Genomic DNA, 18,210 nt, shown 5'->3' on the forward strand with positions numbered 1-18,210 from the left:
CTTCAAAACATAAAATAATGAGTGTTTAACCTCTGCTCGTCTTGCAGTCTGGGGATCTGGTGTGTAGGATGGCTGGGGTGGATGGGGGTTGTCAGCTGGGACACAGGGATAATGGAGTTTAGTGTTCTCTGGAGCAGAGTGACCCTGGAGCAAGGATTTGGCTTTGTCCATCTCTGTATGGACTATTAGATGTTTGTCTCACAGACAGCAATGATTTTGTTTCTGGAGTCACTTTGAAAGGTTGGTGGTTAATGGTGGTTAATGTCTAAAAAGTATTTAAAAAAAGGATTCTAAAATATGTGGTCCAAGTAACATAAAAAAGGGTGGAAAAATCACCTAATGAGAGGGGAGAAAATGGATCTCAGTATTTATGCCTGGGGCTGAGAAAGGACCCTGCCCTCCCTGCACTGCTGCTGTCCCAGTCCTGCAGAGTCACTCGGGGAGGGAAGAGGTGAGTGTATCCCCCTGTTCAGGGAGGGAAGGGGTGAGAAACTGAAACCCATCTCTCTTTCCCAGCACTCCAGCAGGAGCTGAGCTACCCTGCCCGGCAGGGAACGGGATAAAAATGGGTTGCTCTGAAGCAGGAGGGAAAAAGCTCGAGGGGTGGATGGCTGGTGGGTGGGGGCACAGGCTCGGTGACCCAGCCTGGGCTGGGGTCCCAGTGGAATCCGTGGGATGCAGGAACCGGCAGCAGCTGCTCCGAGGGCGGCCGGATCCCGGCTCCGCGGGGTCCTGCGGATCTCCCCGGCCGTGGGAGGCGATGCCGATGGAGTCTCGCCCCGGGTGGGCTCCAGACGCAGCTGTTCCCTGCTCCAGGCCAGCCCCGGGAGGCAGGCAGGGTGTCCCCATCCCTCCGAAACGCATCAGGGACGAGGCGGTGAACAACACTCCCGCGGTCAGAGGGGGAGGACGGGGATCCTTCCCCTCTGTTCTCCCGGCTGTGTCCTTCCCTCGTGCACCCGGGGCGCGTTGCCCACATCCCACCGGGATCCCAGCGGGAGCATCCCGGGGCCGGTGTCCCGTCCACGTGAGGCGATGGAGCGGCCCTGGCCCTCAGGCACAGGGGCAGGGCGGCCGCAGAGCTGCTGTGCGCTCCCCCAACGCCCACGTAAGGAAGTGGTTGCATTTCTCGGAGAGGAAAAGGGAAGTCGGGCAGCCTCGGCGGGGCAGGCACAGCTCCCGCCGCTCGCTCGGGGCTGCGTTCGTGTCGACTGCCCAGAGTCCATGAACGAGCCCCACCGTCCATGACCTGAGCCCGGCCCGCCCTGCCCGCGCCGCTCCGCAAGGTAAGGACGGGGAGGCAGCTCTGCCACCCCAGCGAGGACCTGGGGCTGTCCCCTGGGGGGGCTGTGGCTGTCACCGCTCCTGCTGCTCCCACCCTTGCTCGAGGGGACGAGGGGACCCCCCGGCTGGGGCCAGGGGTGTCCAGGCAGCCCTTTGCCTCGTGTGAGCTTTGCTGTCGCTGCGTTTTGGATGTTTGGGGTTCCCCCCCCCCTCAGATTTGGCAGCAAGTTTGAGGTTTCTCCTCTTGCTGGAGGTCTGACAGTTGTGAGGGGGGGTGGTGAAAAGGGTCCTTCCATGGGGGTCCCGTCCTGGTTGGTGCCGGGCTGCCACAGTCTGTCCTCTCCTCCTCGGGAATCAGCTGCTTCCCGCTTTGCCCAGCGTGAGGGAGAGGAGGGTCAGAGCTGCCCTCCCTCTGCCCTGGGACGGTGATGTCCCCTCAGGGCCAGGCTGGCTCCTGGGGCACCCCCAGCCAACGCTGGGGACCGAGGACGGGTGTCCCCAGCCTGGCTGGCAGGAGCATGGGGGGGTGACACCCTGAGCTGCCTCAGGGAGCAGAGGGTCTCCCGGGGGTCAATGCCGGGGGCCCACCATGGTGGCCGGGGGAGAGTTTGCCGGGGTCCTGCAGCTCCCGGCGGGATCCTCCCCGTGTCCCTGCATTGGTGAGTGCAAACCCCGCCAGGCTCACAAAAACCCCAAATACAGCTCCTCTGGTGCGTGGCTTCCTCCAGGGACTGGGAGGAGCCCCCAGCGCTCGGCTCTGCCAAGGTTTGGTTATCTCCTCCAAGGATGTTTCCGAACTGCTTGGACTGGCCGGGGAGATAACGGAGCTGCTCCGACTCCCAATCCCGCCCTGTCTGGCCTTTGGAAAATTCCCATTTTCCTCCCTTGAAAGCCCCTGTGTCGAGCAGGGGGATAGCCACAGCCCCTCCAATGCTCCTTCCTGCTGGGGAAGGGGCTGCCAAGCCTCTGTGGGTCACCCCAGGGCAGGAGCAGGGCTCAGGGAACTGGTTGTAAATGGGCTGTGGGGGAAATGAAACACCAACCGCTGCAGGGAGGGACTGGAGTGTGAAGGGCTGAGCAGCCCTCGCTCCTTCCTGAGGCGGCCTCTGCTCCTGGCACAGCAGCTGACCTCATCCCCTTGGGGTGGCATTAAACCAGGGAGCAGCAGGACCCCCAGGGAGAAGGGTTTATGCCTCTGAGCATCCAAACCACCTGGAAAAACCCAAAGCATTGTTGTTTTCTTAGCAAACATCGAGGCCGGAAAGCACTGTGGCTTGCCCTGCCTCCCATCCCTCCTCCCGGGAGCCCTTTCAGCCAGTGCCCGTTTCCACTGGGTCCTGGTTTCAGCCAAGTCCCTATTTCACACATTTTCCCTCTCCTGAGGGAACAGCAGTGTCCCTGTTGTGCTGACTTTATCCGTCCCTGGTGGTGCTGCTCCATCCGGTGTGGCAGCAGCTTCGTGCCCTCCTTGGGTCACCCCATGCTGCATCCCAAGGGGATCAGCTGGGGCAGGGCAGCTGTCTGCTCATCCATGCCCATGTCCTTGGCCAGTGGGGACAGATGTTTTGGCAGGGTGTGGGGTGTGTGACAGCAGGGCTTGTGCTGTGCATTGGCATTGGGATTTCTCCACATGCAGCAGGCAGGTGATGGAGTTCTTTGCATTTTCTTTTCCCCAGCCCAGGGACGGAGCTTTGCTAGGAGGGACTTTTTTCCTTCCCCTGTACCGTTTTCAGCTGCCAAAGAAAACGGGACGTGTTCGGGGAGTTCCCAAAATAGCCGACGTGTTCGGGGAGTTCCCAAAATAGCCGAGAGCAAGCTGTGAGTAATCCCCGTCGGTCACGCCCTGGTGAGGTGTTTCCCTACATCCCTGCATTCCCTCAGCTGGATGGCCAGGGGGCTGTGACGCTGCTCTGAGCTCTTCCTGGTCCCATGGCACCTGGAGGGGGCTTGCTGGAAGCTGCTCCATCTGGTGACACCGGAGCAGTTGGTGGGGACCAGCAGGAACAGTGGGAGCTCAGCCAGGAGAGGGGATTAGTCACCAGGGCTGAGCACGGATGGGATGGGATGGGATGGAGGTGTCTCCATAGGGCTTTGGCACTTCCTACATGAGAGATGGGGAAGGAGGAAGTGGATCTGGCTGTGTGGGGACGGAGAGAGGAGGTGCTGCCCATGGTGGGACACCCGGGATGCTCACAGGGCTCCTGTGTGCCCTGCCACCTCCTGCCCACTGAGCTCCAGCTGGCTGGGGCAGGAGCTGGTGGTGGGATTTGGAAGTCTCTGGAAGTGAGCAGTCTCTGAGCTTGGAAATCCTCAGGGAAACCCCCTCCCCAGCAGAGAGGGGACACAGTGGGTTGTGACACAGGGCTGATCCCAGTGGGATGGATCGCTCAGTGAGGCTGGGAGCTGGGAGTCTCTCGTCCCAGTGGCTGGAGCAGCATGTCCTGACCAGCCATGGGGTCTCTCCCTGTTCCCAGCCCGTGAGCCATGGCCTACCACAGCTTCCTGCTGGAGCCCATCAGCTGCCATGCCTGGAACAAGGACAGGACCCGTAAGTACAGCCAGGGCACCCCATCCCAAAATCCCCAGGGATAACCCAAAGCACTGACTGTCCTGGCTAAACATCCCTGTGGTGGGAGATGCTCCTGGGACAGGGCAGAGCTGGGCTGGGGCTGGGTTTGGGGATGTAAATCCTGCCACAGACAGATTTGGGGGCTGGGAGAGCATATTCCCCCCCTGTATCCCCCAGATCCCTCTGCTAGGGCAGAGCCTGGCACAGGGACAGAGCCTGGCACGGAGACAGAGCCTGGCAGAGGGGTGCAAGCACAGTGTCCGGCCCGGAGGCACTGCAGGGAGTGAGGAGGGACGGACAGAGCGCAGAGCAGGGCCGGGTGATTCGCGGCCGATGGCATTTCCCGACCGCGGCACAGGGGACGTGGGAGAACAAAAAGGGCTTTCTCTGCTGCAGCCGGGCTGGAGGGGCGGGATGGGGCTGAATTCGGGAGCTGTGCGCCCACAGCCATCCCGTGTCCTATCCTATCCTATCCTATCCCATCCCTCCAGCCCCATGGGATCACTCTCTAGGGAAAGGAGGACACCAGGCTGTTGGGTCTGGGGTTCTCCCTTCTCTGAGGAACAATTTGCAGCATCAGGGCAGTGCAGGGCCGGAGCTGGGGGGCTTGGTGGGACCCTCCCCCCTGCCGTGCAGGGGGACCTGGAGCCCAGGAAGGGGTGGGTGGGGGCTGCCTGGCCCTGCTGCCCCCACAGAGCCTGTGACCCAGGGAGGGCTTTACCCCGACCCTGTCGCCCCCAGAGATCGCCCTGTGCCCCAACAACCACGAGGTTCACATTTACCGCAAGGACGGGGCCAAGTGGAGCAAAATCCACGAGCTGAAGGAGCACAACGGGCAGGTGACGGGTGAGTCCTGGCTGGTGGAGGGGACAGGGACACGAATGGTGGGTGGCCCTGCCCTGGAGCTGCTCCCAGCCCCGCCTGTGGCATTGGGAGCTTCTGGATGGGGGTTGTGCTGCGGGTGGAGCAGAGGGAGCAGGTTGTGTCCAGCTCTCCTGGCCCCGACCTGGCATATCAGAGGGCACCTGGGGTGGGATGGATGGGATGGGAGAGATGTGGAGGCATGGGGTGGGGAGGGAATAAGGTGGGATGCAATGAGTAGGATGAGATAGAATGGATGGATGGAATGATGGATGGATGGATGGATGCATGGATGGGAAAGGATATGGATATAGATGGAAGAGATGGGTAAGATGGATTGAGATGGAAAGGATGGGGTGGGAGGGGAAGGATGGGTGGGAGAAATGGGGTGGGATGGGTTGGGATGGTGTTGGAGGGATGAGAAGGGAAGGGATGGAGTGGGGTGAGATGAGATGGGTGGATGGATGGTAGATACATAGGAGAGATGGGTTGGGATGGAATGGAATGGTGTGGGAGGCATGGGAAGGGATGGGCTGGGGAGGGATGGAATTAGATGAATGGGAGAGATGGGGTGGGATGGGTTGACATGGAATGCTTTGAGGTGGGAGGGGTGGGAAGGGATGGGGTGGGATCATTTGGGATGGATGTGGGAGTAGGGTAAAGAAGGACTCTGGACCAGAGACCACCCAGAACAACTCTGCCTTCAAACAGCCCCCAGCCCTGAGTGACCCCTCCCCATTCCCATTCCCACTCCCATGACTCCCTGGGCCACCATCACCCTGCTCTGCCTTCCAGGCATCGACTGGGCCCCTGAGAGCAACCGGCTGGTGACGTGCGGGACCGACCGCAACGCCTACGTGTGGACCCTGAAGGGCAACGTGTGGAAGCCCACCCTGGTGATCCTGCGGATCAACCGCGCCGCCCGCTGCGTCAAGTGGAGCCCCAAGGAGAACAAGTTTGCCGTGGGCAGCGGCTCCAGGCTCATCTCCATCTGCTACTTCGAGCAGGAGAACGACTGGTGAGGATCCGGCACGGCCTGGGGGGGTCTGTCCTGGGGGAGATGGGGGGGATGGATGGGTGGTTGGATGGTCAGAAGGAAGGATGGATGAATAGATGGATGGATGAGATGGATGGGAGATGGAAGATGGATTGGGAGATAGGAAACTGGAGGAGCTGGAGGTAAGACAGGAAGAGATGAGGGAGATAGAGAGGAGCTGGAAGTGGAGACAGACGGGGAGATGGAGAGATGGACTCCACATACCCGAGCTGCTACTGCAGAGTGGTGGCCCAGGGCAGCTCCAGGGGCACTTGGAGCGTTCACCACCCTCATCCAGCCCCCCTGCCAACCCAGTGGGGTTCCCGGGGGAGGTCACACTCCCCCCTGATGCCAGCCCCTCTCCATGCAGGTGGGTTTGCAAGCACATCAAGAAGCCCATCCGCTCCACCGTGCTCAGCCTCGACTGGCACCCCAACAACGTCCTCCTGGCCGCAGGCTCCTGCGACTTCAAGTGCCGGTGAGGAGCAGGGGGGTGGGTGACGAGAGGGGCCTGAGAGAGGGGACCCCCAGGGATGGGCTGGGGTCACACGCTGGCACAGCACAGAGCTGTGTGGGGCAGCCCAGCACCCTGGATTGTCTGTGGGGAAGGCTTCACCTCCGAGGTGCTGTTTGGAGCAGGGAATGGAGCACAAGGGAGATGCAGAGAGGTCTGGGGGTGCCCTGGGGATGATGTCAGCATTACAGCACCCTGTGAGACCCCACGGGCTCTGCCAGGGAAACTGTGGTGTCCAGGGAGCAGGGCTGGAGGCAGCACGGGCACCGTGTCCAGGGACACACACGGCAGTGCCCTCCCCCTCCCTCCCAGGATCTTCTCAGCCTACATCAAGGAGGTGGAGGAGCGGCCCAGCCCCACCCCGTGGGGCTCCAAGATGCCCTTTGGGGAGCTGATGTTCGAGTCCAGCAGCAGCTGTGGGTGGGTGCACAGCATCTGCTTCTCGGCCAGCGGGTCCCGCGTGGCCTGGGTGAGCCACGACAGCACCCTGTGCCTCGCTGATGCCGGCAGGAGGATGGCGTAAGCAGGGCTGGGCAGGGCAGGGGCCTGGGGGGGCTGGGAGGGACTGTGCTGGGGGTGTTGGGGGGGGTTGATCCCCAAACTGACCCCAGGGTGGGACTATCTGGGTTGGGTTGGGCCAAGAGTATTCCCAGAGCATCCCTGTGTGTGGGAGGGGGAGATGGAGGAGTTCAGCCCCAGGAACTGGGACAGTCCTAGAACATCCCTGGAGCATCCCTGGATATCCCTGGAGCATCCTTGGGTATTTCTGGAACATCCCTGTATATGAGTGAGGAAGGTAGAGGGGTCCAGTCCTGCATGTTGATGAGGGAGATGGAGGGATTTGGCCTCAGGAGCTGGGATTGTGCTGTAGCATCCCTGGGTGTCCCTGGAGCGTTCCTGGATATCCCCAAGCACCCCCGGGTATCCTTGGAGCATCTCTGTGCATGGGAGGGTAGATAGAGGGGTCCAGGCCCATGAACTGGGACAGCCTGAGAGCATCCCTGGAGCATTCCTAGGTATTCCTGAGCATCCCTGTACATGGGTGGGAGATATAAAGCAGTCCAGCCCCAGGAGCTGGGACACCCCTGGAGCATTCCCAGAGCCCCACGGATGGAGGAGGTGGTGGGTCCTCTCGTAGTCTTGTGGCTTCCACCCATGTGATGAGCTGTGCCAGTCTCAGGGCAGAGGCTGCAGCTCAGCTCCTTGCCAACATCCTGCCCTGCCTCTCAGCGTTGCCACCCTGTGCACTGAGACCCTGCCCCTGCTGGCTGTCACCTTCATCACCGAGAACAGCCTGGTGGCCGCGGTGAGTCCAGGCGGGGGCACGGGGTGGGCACGGGGTGGGTGCCGTGGCCAGAGGGTGCTGAGCAGGGTGGGCTGTTCCCCAGGGCCACGACTGCTGCCCAATGCTGTTCACCTACGAGGAGAGCCAGGGCGCCCTGACCTTCGGGGGGAAGCTGGACGTCCCCAAGCAGAGCTCCCAGCGCGGCCTCACCGCCCGCGAGCGCTTCCAGAACCTGGACAAGAAGGCGAGCTCGGACACGGCCAACGCCACGCTGGACACCCTGCACAAGAACAGCATCAGGTGAGGGCTGAGGGGGTGCAGGGACAGGCTCAGGGTCACCTCGGGGGTGATGACCCCTGAGCATCCCCCGGGTGTGCTGCTGTCCGGCCTGGGAGCTGGGATAGCCTTGGAGCAGCCTTGGGTATCCCTGGAGCATCCCTGAGCAGTCCTGCAAACGAGTGAGAGAGGTTAAAGGATTCAGCACAAGGAGCTGGGTCAGTCCTGGATATCCCTGAGTTTCCCTGGGTATCCCCAGAGCATCCCTGCATGTGGGTGGGGGAAATAGGGGGGTCCTGTCTCAGAAGCTGGGACAGACCTGGAGCATCCCCAGAGCATCCCTGGATATCTCTGAGCATCCCTGGCTACCCCCAGTGCCTCCCTGCACATGGGTCAGGGAGAGAAAGGGGTCCAGCCCCACTCCCACCCATGGCTGCCCAGCAGCCCTGAGGGCTCAGCAGGAACCTTGGATTGACTGATTCCTGCTGCCTCTTTGCACCCACAGCCAGATCTCGGTGCTGGTGGGTGGGAAGGACAAGTGCACCCAGTTCTGCACCACGGGGATGGACGGTGGCATGAGCATCTGGGATGTCAAGGTGAGGTGTCCCCACAGACCCCCTGGGCTCCAAGCACCCAATGTTGAACCCTCATTAGCCACAGCTCTAATTGCAATCCCTCACCCTGTGGTGTTGGGGCCCACCCTGTCCCACAGTCCTGGGTGGGGGATACCCCTGGGTGGCACTTTCACAGCTCTCCATCAGAGGGGGGTGATGCCAGCCTTGCAGAGGGATCCAGCACCCTCTCCTGGCTTCAGCTTTGCCCATATGGCTTGGAAAATGAGCCCAGACCAGCCAAAGTTGGGATTTTCCCCCCTCAGGGATGGGTGGGCATGCCAGGGGACAGCTTCCCTCCCAGTTCCCTTCGCTTTCAGCTCCCCAACCACTTCCAGTTGCCTTGGAAAGCAAAGAGGTGCTGCTGAACAACCTCCTGTCTCATTTCAGAGCCTGGAGTCGGCGCTGAAGGATCTCAAGATCAAATGAAGGAGCCCTCCAGGAAGGGCATCCTGGCTGCCCCTGCTCTGCCACCCTGCCTGCTTCCCCCTGCCAGCCCCCTGTGCCACACGAACCCCCCGTGCCACGTGAGCCCCCTGTGCCACCATGCCACCAGCACACTCCCTGCTGCCAGCCAGCCCTGGCGGCTGCTCTCAAAGAAAACCATTTTTTTTTAACTATTTTTGTTAAAATCCTTCCTGATGCTGGTCATACATCGCTTAGAAAATAAAGTTAAGGATTTTCCTGGATAAATCTGAAGAGGTTTTCTTTGCGCTTTTTCAGGACAAGTTCAGTGTGAACGTGTGTGTGGTCAGAGCAGGTCACGGGGGTGAGATGATCCCAGGTATTCCCAGGAAAGCAGCTCCCCACTGTGGTTTGAGCAGCAGCTCAGGATGACATTCCCTGTGGCACATCCCTCTGCCACAGTCCCTGCAGTCAGGCATGGACAGGAGTACACAGAACAAATCACATTTGTCCTCCTGCCCCTCCACAGCCTTAACCCCTTGGCCAGTGACTCCCAGTGCTCTGAGCCCTGAGGCTGGATCTCCTCCAGCCTTCAGGGAGCGAGTCTGGGAAGTGCTGGTGTCCCAGAACAGGCTGGCAGCAGGACTGCCAGACCTCCTGGGGCACAGCAGGTTGGAGTATCTCCCCTTCCCCTCCTGCAGCCCTGCAGTGAGACAGGACACATGATGGGGTGACAGTTCAGTGACTGCCCTTCTGACTGGGCCAGACAGCACCCTGAGGGTAACTGTTTCCTCCTCCGTGGTAAACAGATTGTGCAAGACATCCATTAAAACAGCAGGGAAAGCTCTTCCCCCTCAGGCTGCATGTGCTGAACCTGGAGCCAAACCCCACTCCACAATCAGCAGCTGCAGGAATCCCCCAGCTCCCCTAAGCTGTGCCCTTCACACACACACACAAACACACACACAGACGAGGCCACAGCAGTTCTGATAACTTACAGTTTAATTAGCCAAATATACAAGTTCTGGTGTTGTTTTTTAAACTTGATCAAGTTTGGTTTTGTTTTGTTTTTTTTTCCCATCTGGATCTGACACAATAAATGTTTGTTTTTTCTCCTTTGAACAAAGGATGATGTGGTTAAAAACTGGCACTATCCCTAACAGAGAGGAGAAAAAAAAAAAAATGAAGAGGAGGGAAAAGGGGAGACTGGCTGCAAGAAAGGAGGGATGAATCCGGGAAGGAACGGCACTCCAGATGTCCATGAAGTCAGGCTCCCAGCTCGTGCTGCAACGCCCTGCAGCGAAATTTGGTGGGCTCTTTGCCCAACTGGATTCCTCAGATACATTATCCTTTGGGATTTGATACCAAGTCAGTTCCCCGCCCCATGCCCCACCCCACAACGACCCCACAATCTATTTTCTTGCAATCTAGTATTTGAAGCACCTCCCCTCCCACACAGCTCCCTCCCACCCAGCCCCCCCCATCTACGAGTTCTTGATCCTAAAAACAGCAAAAACATTCATGTTTCTGAACTGTAACAGGGAACTGCTGTTCAGCACAGCTCTGCACTGCAGAGAGCAGCTGCCCCTAACCCCAAATGGAAATCTGTGCCAGGATGAGGACAAACACATCGTCAGTGTCTCTTGGAGGTGGAGGTGACGTCGATGCTGCAGGACACCCTGCGTGCATCGATGGAAGGCGACACGGCAGAGCTCCTGGCAGGATCAGGCACAGTTCCCTGGCGTTTCCTCCTCTTGCATGGCCTGTGCTTACTTGTTAAGGGATAGTGACTGCAGTCTTTTACCTGCCATGGCCGCTTCGTCTTTTGCTGGGGGAGGAAAACAACAGTTGCATCATTTCAGGGTGCATGTCGGGGACTGGGGGGGGTTTGGCAGCCCCAGGGACTGAAATCCTGCCAGCAAAGGAAAAAAAATCCTACCCTCCCCACCAATTCCTGGCAGATCCCCAGAGGTAAGAGGCACAGCCCCCACTTGAGTGTTCCCTTCTACCCCTGGCCTCTCTTAAGGCATCCACAAATCACCCTGATGCTGATGCCCAAATTTCTCTGTTGAAATTTGACAAGCTGTGCTTGTCAGACTTCTGGTTCACACCTACCAGAGCTATGGAGAAAGGCCAGGAAGGGAAGGAATGCTGCAAACTCCCTGGGCAGATCAGATCCCCCACAACCAGGAACCTGCTAAACCCCTAAAGTGGAGCCAGCATTGCCTGGGAGGCACAGGACAACATGGACGTCAAGGGAAATTCCCTTCTGTCTTTCCCTGCTCCCCGTTCAGGTGCCTGAGAGCTTTATAAATCAAGAGCTTTATGAGAAGGAAACAGCTGAACCTGCTTTTGCTGAGGGGAGTTGTGAGAACACCACAGAGGCTCAGGAGATGAGGGATTACCACGTGTGACATGAGAAATGATGGCTCTTGGCACTGCATCCACAGCACAGAGAAATAGGAGAGTATGATTAATTATTCTCTAACCTTTTCTTTCCTCTTCTTTCTTTCTGGCAGCTTCTTCCCTTTGCTTCCTGATGATGGCTAGTCGGGCAAGGTCTGCCTTGGCTTGCTCTGTTTTCCCAGCGAGGTGCATTTTCATGTATCTTTCTTTTGCCTTTTGTTTCTCTATTTCCTCTCTGTTTGAGGGGAAAAAAAAAACAGTCACCAGACTATCCAGGGAGGCACACAGGTACAGGCAGAAAGGGGGAGGCTTCCAGCTCGGAAGAACAGTGAGGATTGACATGAATGACCCACCAAAACTGGGTGGGTCCTACACCAGTTTTCAGGCACAGTTTCTATCTCTTGCAGGGTTTGAAGAGGGATGAGGAGAGATTATTTCTACCTTCCTTCAGCTAAATAAGGACATGGACACACAAGGTCAAATGAATTAGCCCCAGACCACACAGCACTGTGACGTGTTTTTCCCAGCCTTATCCTCAACAGTGTCCTGCTGAAGCAATCAACCCCAAATAAAAAAGAGCTTAAATCTTTCCCTCCAAAACTCGCCACTGATAAATGGAACTAGGAGACTAAACTTTGGTTTCCATCTTGTTCATCTGCTCAAGACAAAAATTTCACCACGATGCCTGGAATCTGGGAAACCTCCACCTGTCACCAGGGCACCTTCTGCAGCAAGATCAAAGTGGATCCAAGGTGACCTCTGGCAAATGGATTTCTGTTACATCTGATTTTTGGCATAAAACTTCAGGAAAGGAATGGCCTAAATCCCTTTCTCTTAGTGCATCCTGGCTCCAGGATGGCCACAGCTGCTCCCAGAGGACAGACAACTTCTGTGAAGTTCCTAAGGAATCACATTTTGGAACACAGTGAGCCCTGCCTGACAGTTTGCTGCTGTTCAGTGTCTGCTTTGGGCAGCAACACACTTAAAGGGTCTCCCTGAAACACCAACACCCAGAGTAGAGAAACACCTCCCTGTGTGAAGCTGCTGCCACCAGCAAGGATGAAATTCCAGGGATGCACCAGCTCCCACCAGGGGAGCAGGAAAGACTCACCTCTCTCGTCGTGAGAGCTCCTTAGGTCCATCCAGGTCCAGCTGAGTGACTTTTTTGGTTGTCTGAATGACACGATTGGGGTTCTCGATGTCTATCAACCCTTCCACTCCTTTGCGCTTTTGCTGCGGTTCAAGAACAAGGGGGGGGGGTTAAATCTCACACTGAGTTGTCTCAGAGCTCATCAAACACACTGCAAAGCACCCCAAAAGCACAACTCAAGATGGTTTTACTACCAGCCAGCAAACCCATTTATGAACCAAGATTGTTATGTCGGCATTTCAGCCTTTTTTAAAACTCTTCTTGCCTTCGTATTTCATTTATAAACATACATGAGCTTTCATTCTGAGGACAAAATGCTGTCAAAGTGAGGCTTTTTGGGCTTCTAAAAATAGTTCTTGCATAAAAAATTAATTATAGGTAGCTCTCAAAGAGAACTCTTGAGTCAAGTGCATGAATCTACCCCTGGCCCAAGAATCTGGGTGGTGCCACTGCATTAAGTGCCCTGAGAATGACACTACCTGATAATCCTCATCATCTTCATCACTCTCATCTGAATCTAAAGACTTCTTCTCCTTTTTGGGGTCCCCTGTTGCTCCTTCACCTCCTTCTTCTTGCTCCTCTTCTTCCTACAGAATCACAGGAAATCAGAGGAAATGTATGTCAGTCAAAATCCCAAATCCAGCTCTTAAAGGAGATGATTTTGGAGGGATGAGAGACAGCCCTGAGCACTGGTGTTCCCAACATGCCCCTCATGTCACCAAGGGGGCCTGGCTGTTACAGAACAAGAGCTCATCCTCAGAGGTGTGATCACCAGTTTACCTCCAAACAACTCTGCTGTTCCCTCTAACAGGAAAACGATTGTAAAAGACACAATTGGCACTTTCATCCCCAGATGAAAGATCTCCAGGAGAATTTTGCCCTGGGTTTTCAGTGCATAACATCTCAGACTGGAAACTACATAGATGCAGCATGGAGCTGATCCCATCATGGGTCTAGATAAAAGAAAAACGACTAGAGAAGAGCAAATTGACAGCCATCAACCAGAACATTATTATCCAAGAAATTGCAGCCTTTCTAGCACAGCTTCCACCAGTCAGAAGCCTGGGAATTGATTTCTGAAGCATTAGAAGATAAGATCAGAAGGACCAACACGGGTGTGAACAGCTTGTTTTACCACTGCCAACATCCCTCATCGAGCAACTGGCAAAGGGGATGAGCACGGGGCAGTAAGAGGAGTAATTTTGCTAATTTTGGGGAGTTTTAAGCTTTCCTTAATAAAATGGTGTTAGATGTAACCATTACTGTATGATACGGATTGTCAGAAAAAATAAACCCTTCTCAAAGAGCAGCTCTCTGGTTTGTTGAGAAACAAGACACATTTCAAGTGGGTCCTGCTTTTCTGTTCCACTTCCAGCTGGTATTTTTATTAACAACGTGGAAGCAGAGAACACTTAAACAGTTTGTGAATGACATCACACTGGCAGGAGTTGGAACCATTTTGAAAAACAGGATCAGACTCATAAGTGGTTTCAGAACTTGGAAATATGGCATGAAACCAAGAAGGTGGAATCAGAAAGTAACCAAGAGGAGTTACACTTTGGAAGAAGAAATCCAACACCAGGCTGGAATATGTGGCTAAGCAGCAAACCAAACAATCATCTTGAGTTCCAGCTGGGTAGAACATTAAAGAGGAGTCAACACTATGGCTCAGAACTGCCTGAAAGAGTCATCCTGGAGGTATTCATCAGTATTTCCTACATGGGGTGTAATTATCCTCCTGTGGTCAGTGCTGGGAGGCCTCAGCTGGAATTGTGTGTTTGGGCTTAGGCAGCACTTTCAGAAAGTCACAGAAAAAGAGCAGTCAGAGTGTCACCAGAGCTGTGACAACTTGGGAATCAAGACAGCAAGTGCTGCAAAAAGCAGCCATGGCTTTTAGGACACCAGTCAGGTCATGGAAGCAGGAGGAGATGTTACAGCCCAATGCTGGGGCACAGAAACACCCAAAAAAAGGCCTCATGCCAGAAAACTCTGTTATCTCCACCTGCAAGTCAGAGGCAAAAAAGAAAATCATGTTTACAGGAAGAAGTCAAAGGAGTTTGGTCCTTTAAGTCTAGAAGAGGGCAAACATAATAATTTCAACATACAATAAGATGTCAAGATGTGAGCCCTTGTTCTCCAAAGCCAAGATGCAGAGCACAGATAAAAAAAATTAGCTGACACTGGAGACTGGAATGATGAAATATGGGGAGAAAGCATCTCCAGAGCTGCTGAGTAATCAGCTCCCCTGTCCTTTAACCTTCAAATGGTGAACTGGATGGTCCACCACGCCTCAGGAACCAGGCTGGATGACACCCTGCAGTCTCCCTAGCTGGGAATGTTCAGAGTCCATACTCTGATCACTGTTGGAATGATCTGAGCAATGCCTAAGCTGCCATTGCTCCTGAATCACAAGTAATCAGGCTGGACATGCCAGGAATTGTGGCAGGAAGTGCATAGTGGAGGCAAATACATACCCTTGCCTTTTGCTTTTCTGCTTGGAGCTGGGCATCAATCTCTTCAGGACTCGTGTACTGTCTTGCTCGGCCTTTGTGGCCTCCTTTTCTACCTGCACAAAATAATAAAATTAACAAGTGGGTTAGTGATGAGCTTCCAGAAAGGTCTGTTCCTCCTGCAGCACCCTCTGGATTTTTAGTGCAGATTGGACAAACCAAAATAGCTCCTCTGATGGGACCTAAAAAACAAAAAACCCACACTGAACTTGGTGAAACGCTCCAAGATTTTGGGGTAAGATGCACAGAGAATTGAGATTATTGATACCACCCTTCCCTGCCTGCACTCGTGGCCTCTTTGATTCCCTTTCCAGGCTGCCAAGGGGTGCACAGTTCCACAGCAGATCCCAGTTCCCTGCACAGGGGGAATCACAGTGTGTTCCTGTGGTTACAACCAACATTCCCAAAGCTTGGCTCCGTTACCCCTCCCCTGCACTGAGGCTGTGCCAGGAAAAAACAGGAAGCTAATTGGACAAAAGCTTTGGGAATTACAATGAGAGCTGAAGAAGCACTGAAAGGAGCCTCCATGTTTTACTGCTTTAGAAGGAAAAATAAAAACAAGCTGTAGGAACCAGGAAGGGGAGCCAGTGTGGCTGGGACTGCCTGGCTGAGATCTGCCCCAAGCTCCAGACTCTGGTATTAATGAACTGCTGAAGCCATCAATGATTCCTGCAAGTCACTGCTCACTTTATGTTCTTCCAGCCCAAAGAACTGGGAAGCACATTGGACAGAGTCAGTCCACAGCCCTGAGAGAGGGAGACTGGCAAAAAGAACACAACTCTGGCATGGCAGCTCCCTACTACTGCAGGAGTCTTGGAAGGAGCAGGAAACCCTGGATCTCACTCACCCTCCTCACTTCATCTGCCCAGGGTAAGGAACCTTATGGTGATGGGGAGGGATGAGGATCATCCCTCCTTCCTTGGGACTGTGTGGGATCCATGGGGTCCACTGCTCTGTCACTATGTGCTGTTGGACTGGGAGGGACTGGGAGAGCCAGGGCAGGCAGCCCCTGTGGGCTGTGAGCTTCAGAGATCCCACATTTTCTGACCAACTCTCCTGGCTCAGCAGAGACAAACTCTCACATGTTTCAGCTCAGTAGAAGCAGAGCTGTGGAGTAAATTATCCCAAAGTCCCCACTGTGAAGCCTTACAGACTCCAGAGATGTTTTCCCATGAGAAACAGGGAAGCACAGACACCAGAGGTTTCTCCCTGCCCTCAACTGGGGAGGCTCGTGGGCTCTCAAACCACAAGCACAACTTGCTGCACACACAGATGGGTGTTTTCAGCTTGTCTGTTCCCACCATCCCACGTGGCAACACTGACACCCTCTGGGAAGGGGATCTACCATGGGAATGCTCCGGAGGAGACATTACCTCACTGCCCAGCCCATGACATCACTCCAAATGGAGCAACACTAAGATCTCTGACACACCAAGAGGGGCCAGGCAGCTCCTCATCCAGCTGCTCCAGAATTCCACACTGGGCTAGGGACTGAGGAACGCAAAAACCTCATCACTGCAAATAAACAGGGGTGACAAAGGGGAGAAGCAACTAAACAGGAATTATTTTTTATTAAAAGCCTAAAAAGAAGCAAATGGAAGAGTGAAGCCCATGAGAGGGACTGTGGGGAGATCAGGGAGTACAGGGCCAGGGTTCTGCTCCCAAAACCTCAGTCAGACACAGGGATTGCTGGTCTTGCACCTGCCACTGAGCAGCTCAGTGTCTCAGTTTCCCCATCTGCAAAACAGGGATGATTCTTTTCCTCCTCTGTGAAGCATTTTTAAAAAGTCACCACCTGCAGATTTCACCTCCAGCAAAGCCCACTGTGCCAGGCACACCCTCAAACACTTCTGTCTTCAGCTTTAAACAGCAAAATTAAAGGATTTAAATGAAAAAGAATAAAAGGATACTGATGGAATCACTTCTCTTTTAAATCAAGTTATTAAAAAAAAACCCACAACAAAAAACAAAAAAACCAAAATAATCAGAAATAATCCTGTAACAAAAAAATTATTATTGGCTGATTAAGGCCCCCTCTTTTATGTTAAACAGTGAGTGCCAAAATCCACTGACTGCCATCCACTAATTCCCACCGACTTGGGGGCGGGGAGGAAACAGCAAATATCCCTCTTTTCCCAAAAAGCAAAAGATTCGAGATAGACATTTAAAGCTGTGCAATGAAACAAAGAGCAGGGAATTCTGGGTTACGGGGCATTTAAATGTGGAAAACGGGGTTAAAACCGGCCTTCACAAAAACCACGTGAAAGCTCCAGCCCCATCTACCAGCACCGTGCAGATGGGCACAAAATGAGGTGGTTAAAGAAAATCTAAACCGGGAATCGGGTCTGGTGCTGAAGCCTGGGAAATGCTGATGAAATAAACGGCAGGGAAGGGGCAGCGGGGAGGGCCGGCCCGCGTTAAACGTGTGCGACCGGGGCTTGCCGGAGCCAATTATGCAGATGGGGCCTGTGGAGAAGGTTCTGGGTGGATCCAGCCCGGCCGTGACAGCCCCGTCAGCTCCTGAATCACACGAGGAGCGAGTCGGTGCCCGCTCGGGAACACCCAGAACGCGGCCACATCAAAGGAGCCGCGTCTGGAGCCCCTAAAGCCAGCGGCTGGAGTCAGGGCGGGACCCTCTGAGCGCCTTTCCCGGCCCCTGGAACGGGATAGCCCCGAGTCCCCGGGGACCCCCGGTGTGGCCGGGACCCCCCTCCCCGTGAGCCCCAAGCCCCGTCCCGGGGGAGCGGCCGCGGCTCCCATCGCGTGGGGAACACACGGAGCTCACACCGGGATCACGGGGGGGACCCGCGCCCCCCGCCCCGGGGCTGCCGCACTTTTTGGGGGGCACAGAGCGGCCCCCCAGCCCTGAGGGCAGCGCGGGGAACCCGCCGTGTCGGGGGGGCGGGAGGAACCCACAGAGGAACCCGAAATCCCCCCCCAGTGCCCACCCACAGCCGCGGAGCGCCCTCAGGGACCCCCCGATAAAGGAGATCGGGACCCCTCGGTGAGGGGGAAAGGGACCCCCCCGAGCCCAGCCCCGGCCGGGGGAGGGGGCGGAACGGGACCCCTGCAGCATCTCCACAGCCTGCGGGGAGGGACACGATCCCTGCCCGCCGCCGCCCCCGCACCCCTCGAGCGCCCTCCCCACCGTTCCCCCGGCGCGGCCCCTCCACCTTTCGGCATCGCGGCGATGGCGGCGCGGCCCCCCCGGCCCGAGCGGCGCCCCGGAACCGGAACCGGGACCGCCCCCGCCCGCAGGACCCCGAGCGGGGCCGCCCCCGCCACCGCCCCCGGTCCGGGTCT

At 56.0% G+C, this 18,210-nt stretch overlaps 2 protein-coding genes across 2 annotated transcripts; one reads left to right on the forward strand and one right to left on the reverse strand.

The window, feature by feature from the left end:
• Nucleotides 1–1,046: 1,046 nt before the first annotated feature.
• On the forward strand, nucleotides 1,047–9,131 carry ARPC1B (actin related protein 2/3 complex subunit 1B). The gene is made up of 11 exons (XM_032703640.1): nucleotides 1,047–1,286; nucleotides 2,961–3,102; nucleotides 3,759–3,832; nucleotides 4,595–4,699; nucleotides 5,510–5,732; nucleotides 6,121–6,228; nucleotides 6,577–6,783; nucleotides 7,495–7,570; nucleotides 7,653–7,849; nucleotides 8,331–8,421; nucleotides 8,827–9,131. Exons 3-11 carry the CDS (start codon nucleotides 3,769–3,771, stop codon nucleotides 8,863–8,865), a joined length of 1,110 nt encoding a protein of 369 aa, XP_032559531.1. The 5' UTR covers nucleotides 1,047–1,286; nucleotides 2,961–3,102; nucleotides 3,759–3,768; the 3' UTR covers nucleotides 8,866–9,131.
• A 697-nt stretch (nucleotides 9,132–9,828) lies between these two features.
• PDAP1 (PDGFA associated protein 1) lies at nucleotides 9,829–18,157 on the reverse strand. The gene is made up of 6 exons (XM_032703645.1): nucleotides 18,081–18,157; nucleotides 14,872–14,963; nucleotides 12,877–12,984; nucleotides 12,359–12,480; nucleotides 11,331–11,482; nucleotides 9,829–10,669 (listed from the first exon to the last, which is right to left on the reverse strand). Exons 1-6 carry the CDS (start codon nucleotides 18,088–18,090, stop codon nucleotides 10,611–10,613), a joined length of 543 nt encoding a protein of 180 aa, XP_032559536.1. The 5' UTR covers nucleotides 18,091–18,157; the 3' UTR covers nucleotides 9,829–10,610.
• Nucleotides 18,158–18,210: the final 53 nt, after the last annotated feature.

This window comes from Chiroxiphia lanceolata, chromosome 16 (genome assembly GCF_009829145.1).
Source record: "Chiroxiphia lanceolata isolate bChiLan1 chromosome 16, bChiLan1.pri, whole genome shotgun sequence".
Classification (NCBI taxonomy): domain Eukaryota; kingdom Metazoa; phylum Chordata; class Aves; order Passeriformes; family Pipridae; genus Chiroxiphia; species Chiroxiphia lanceolata.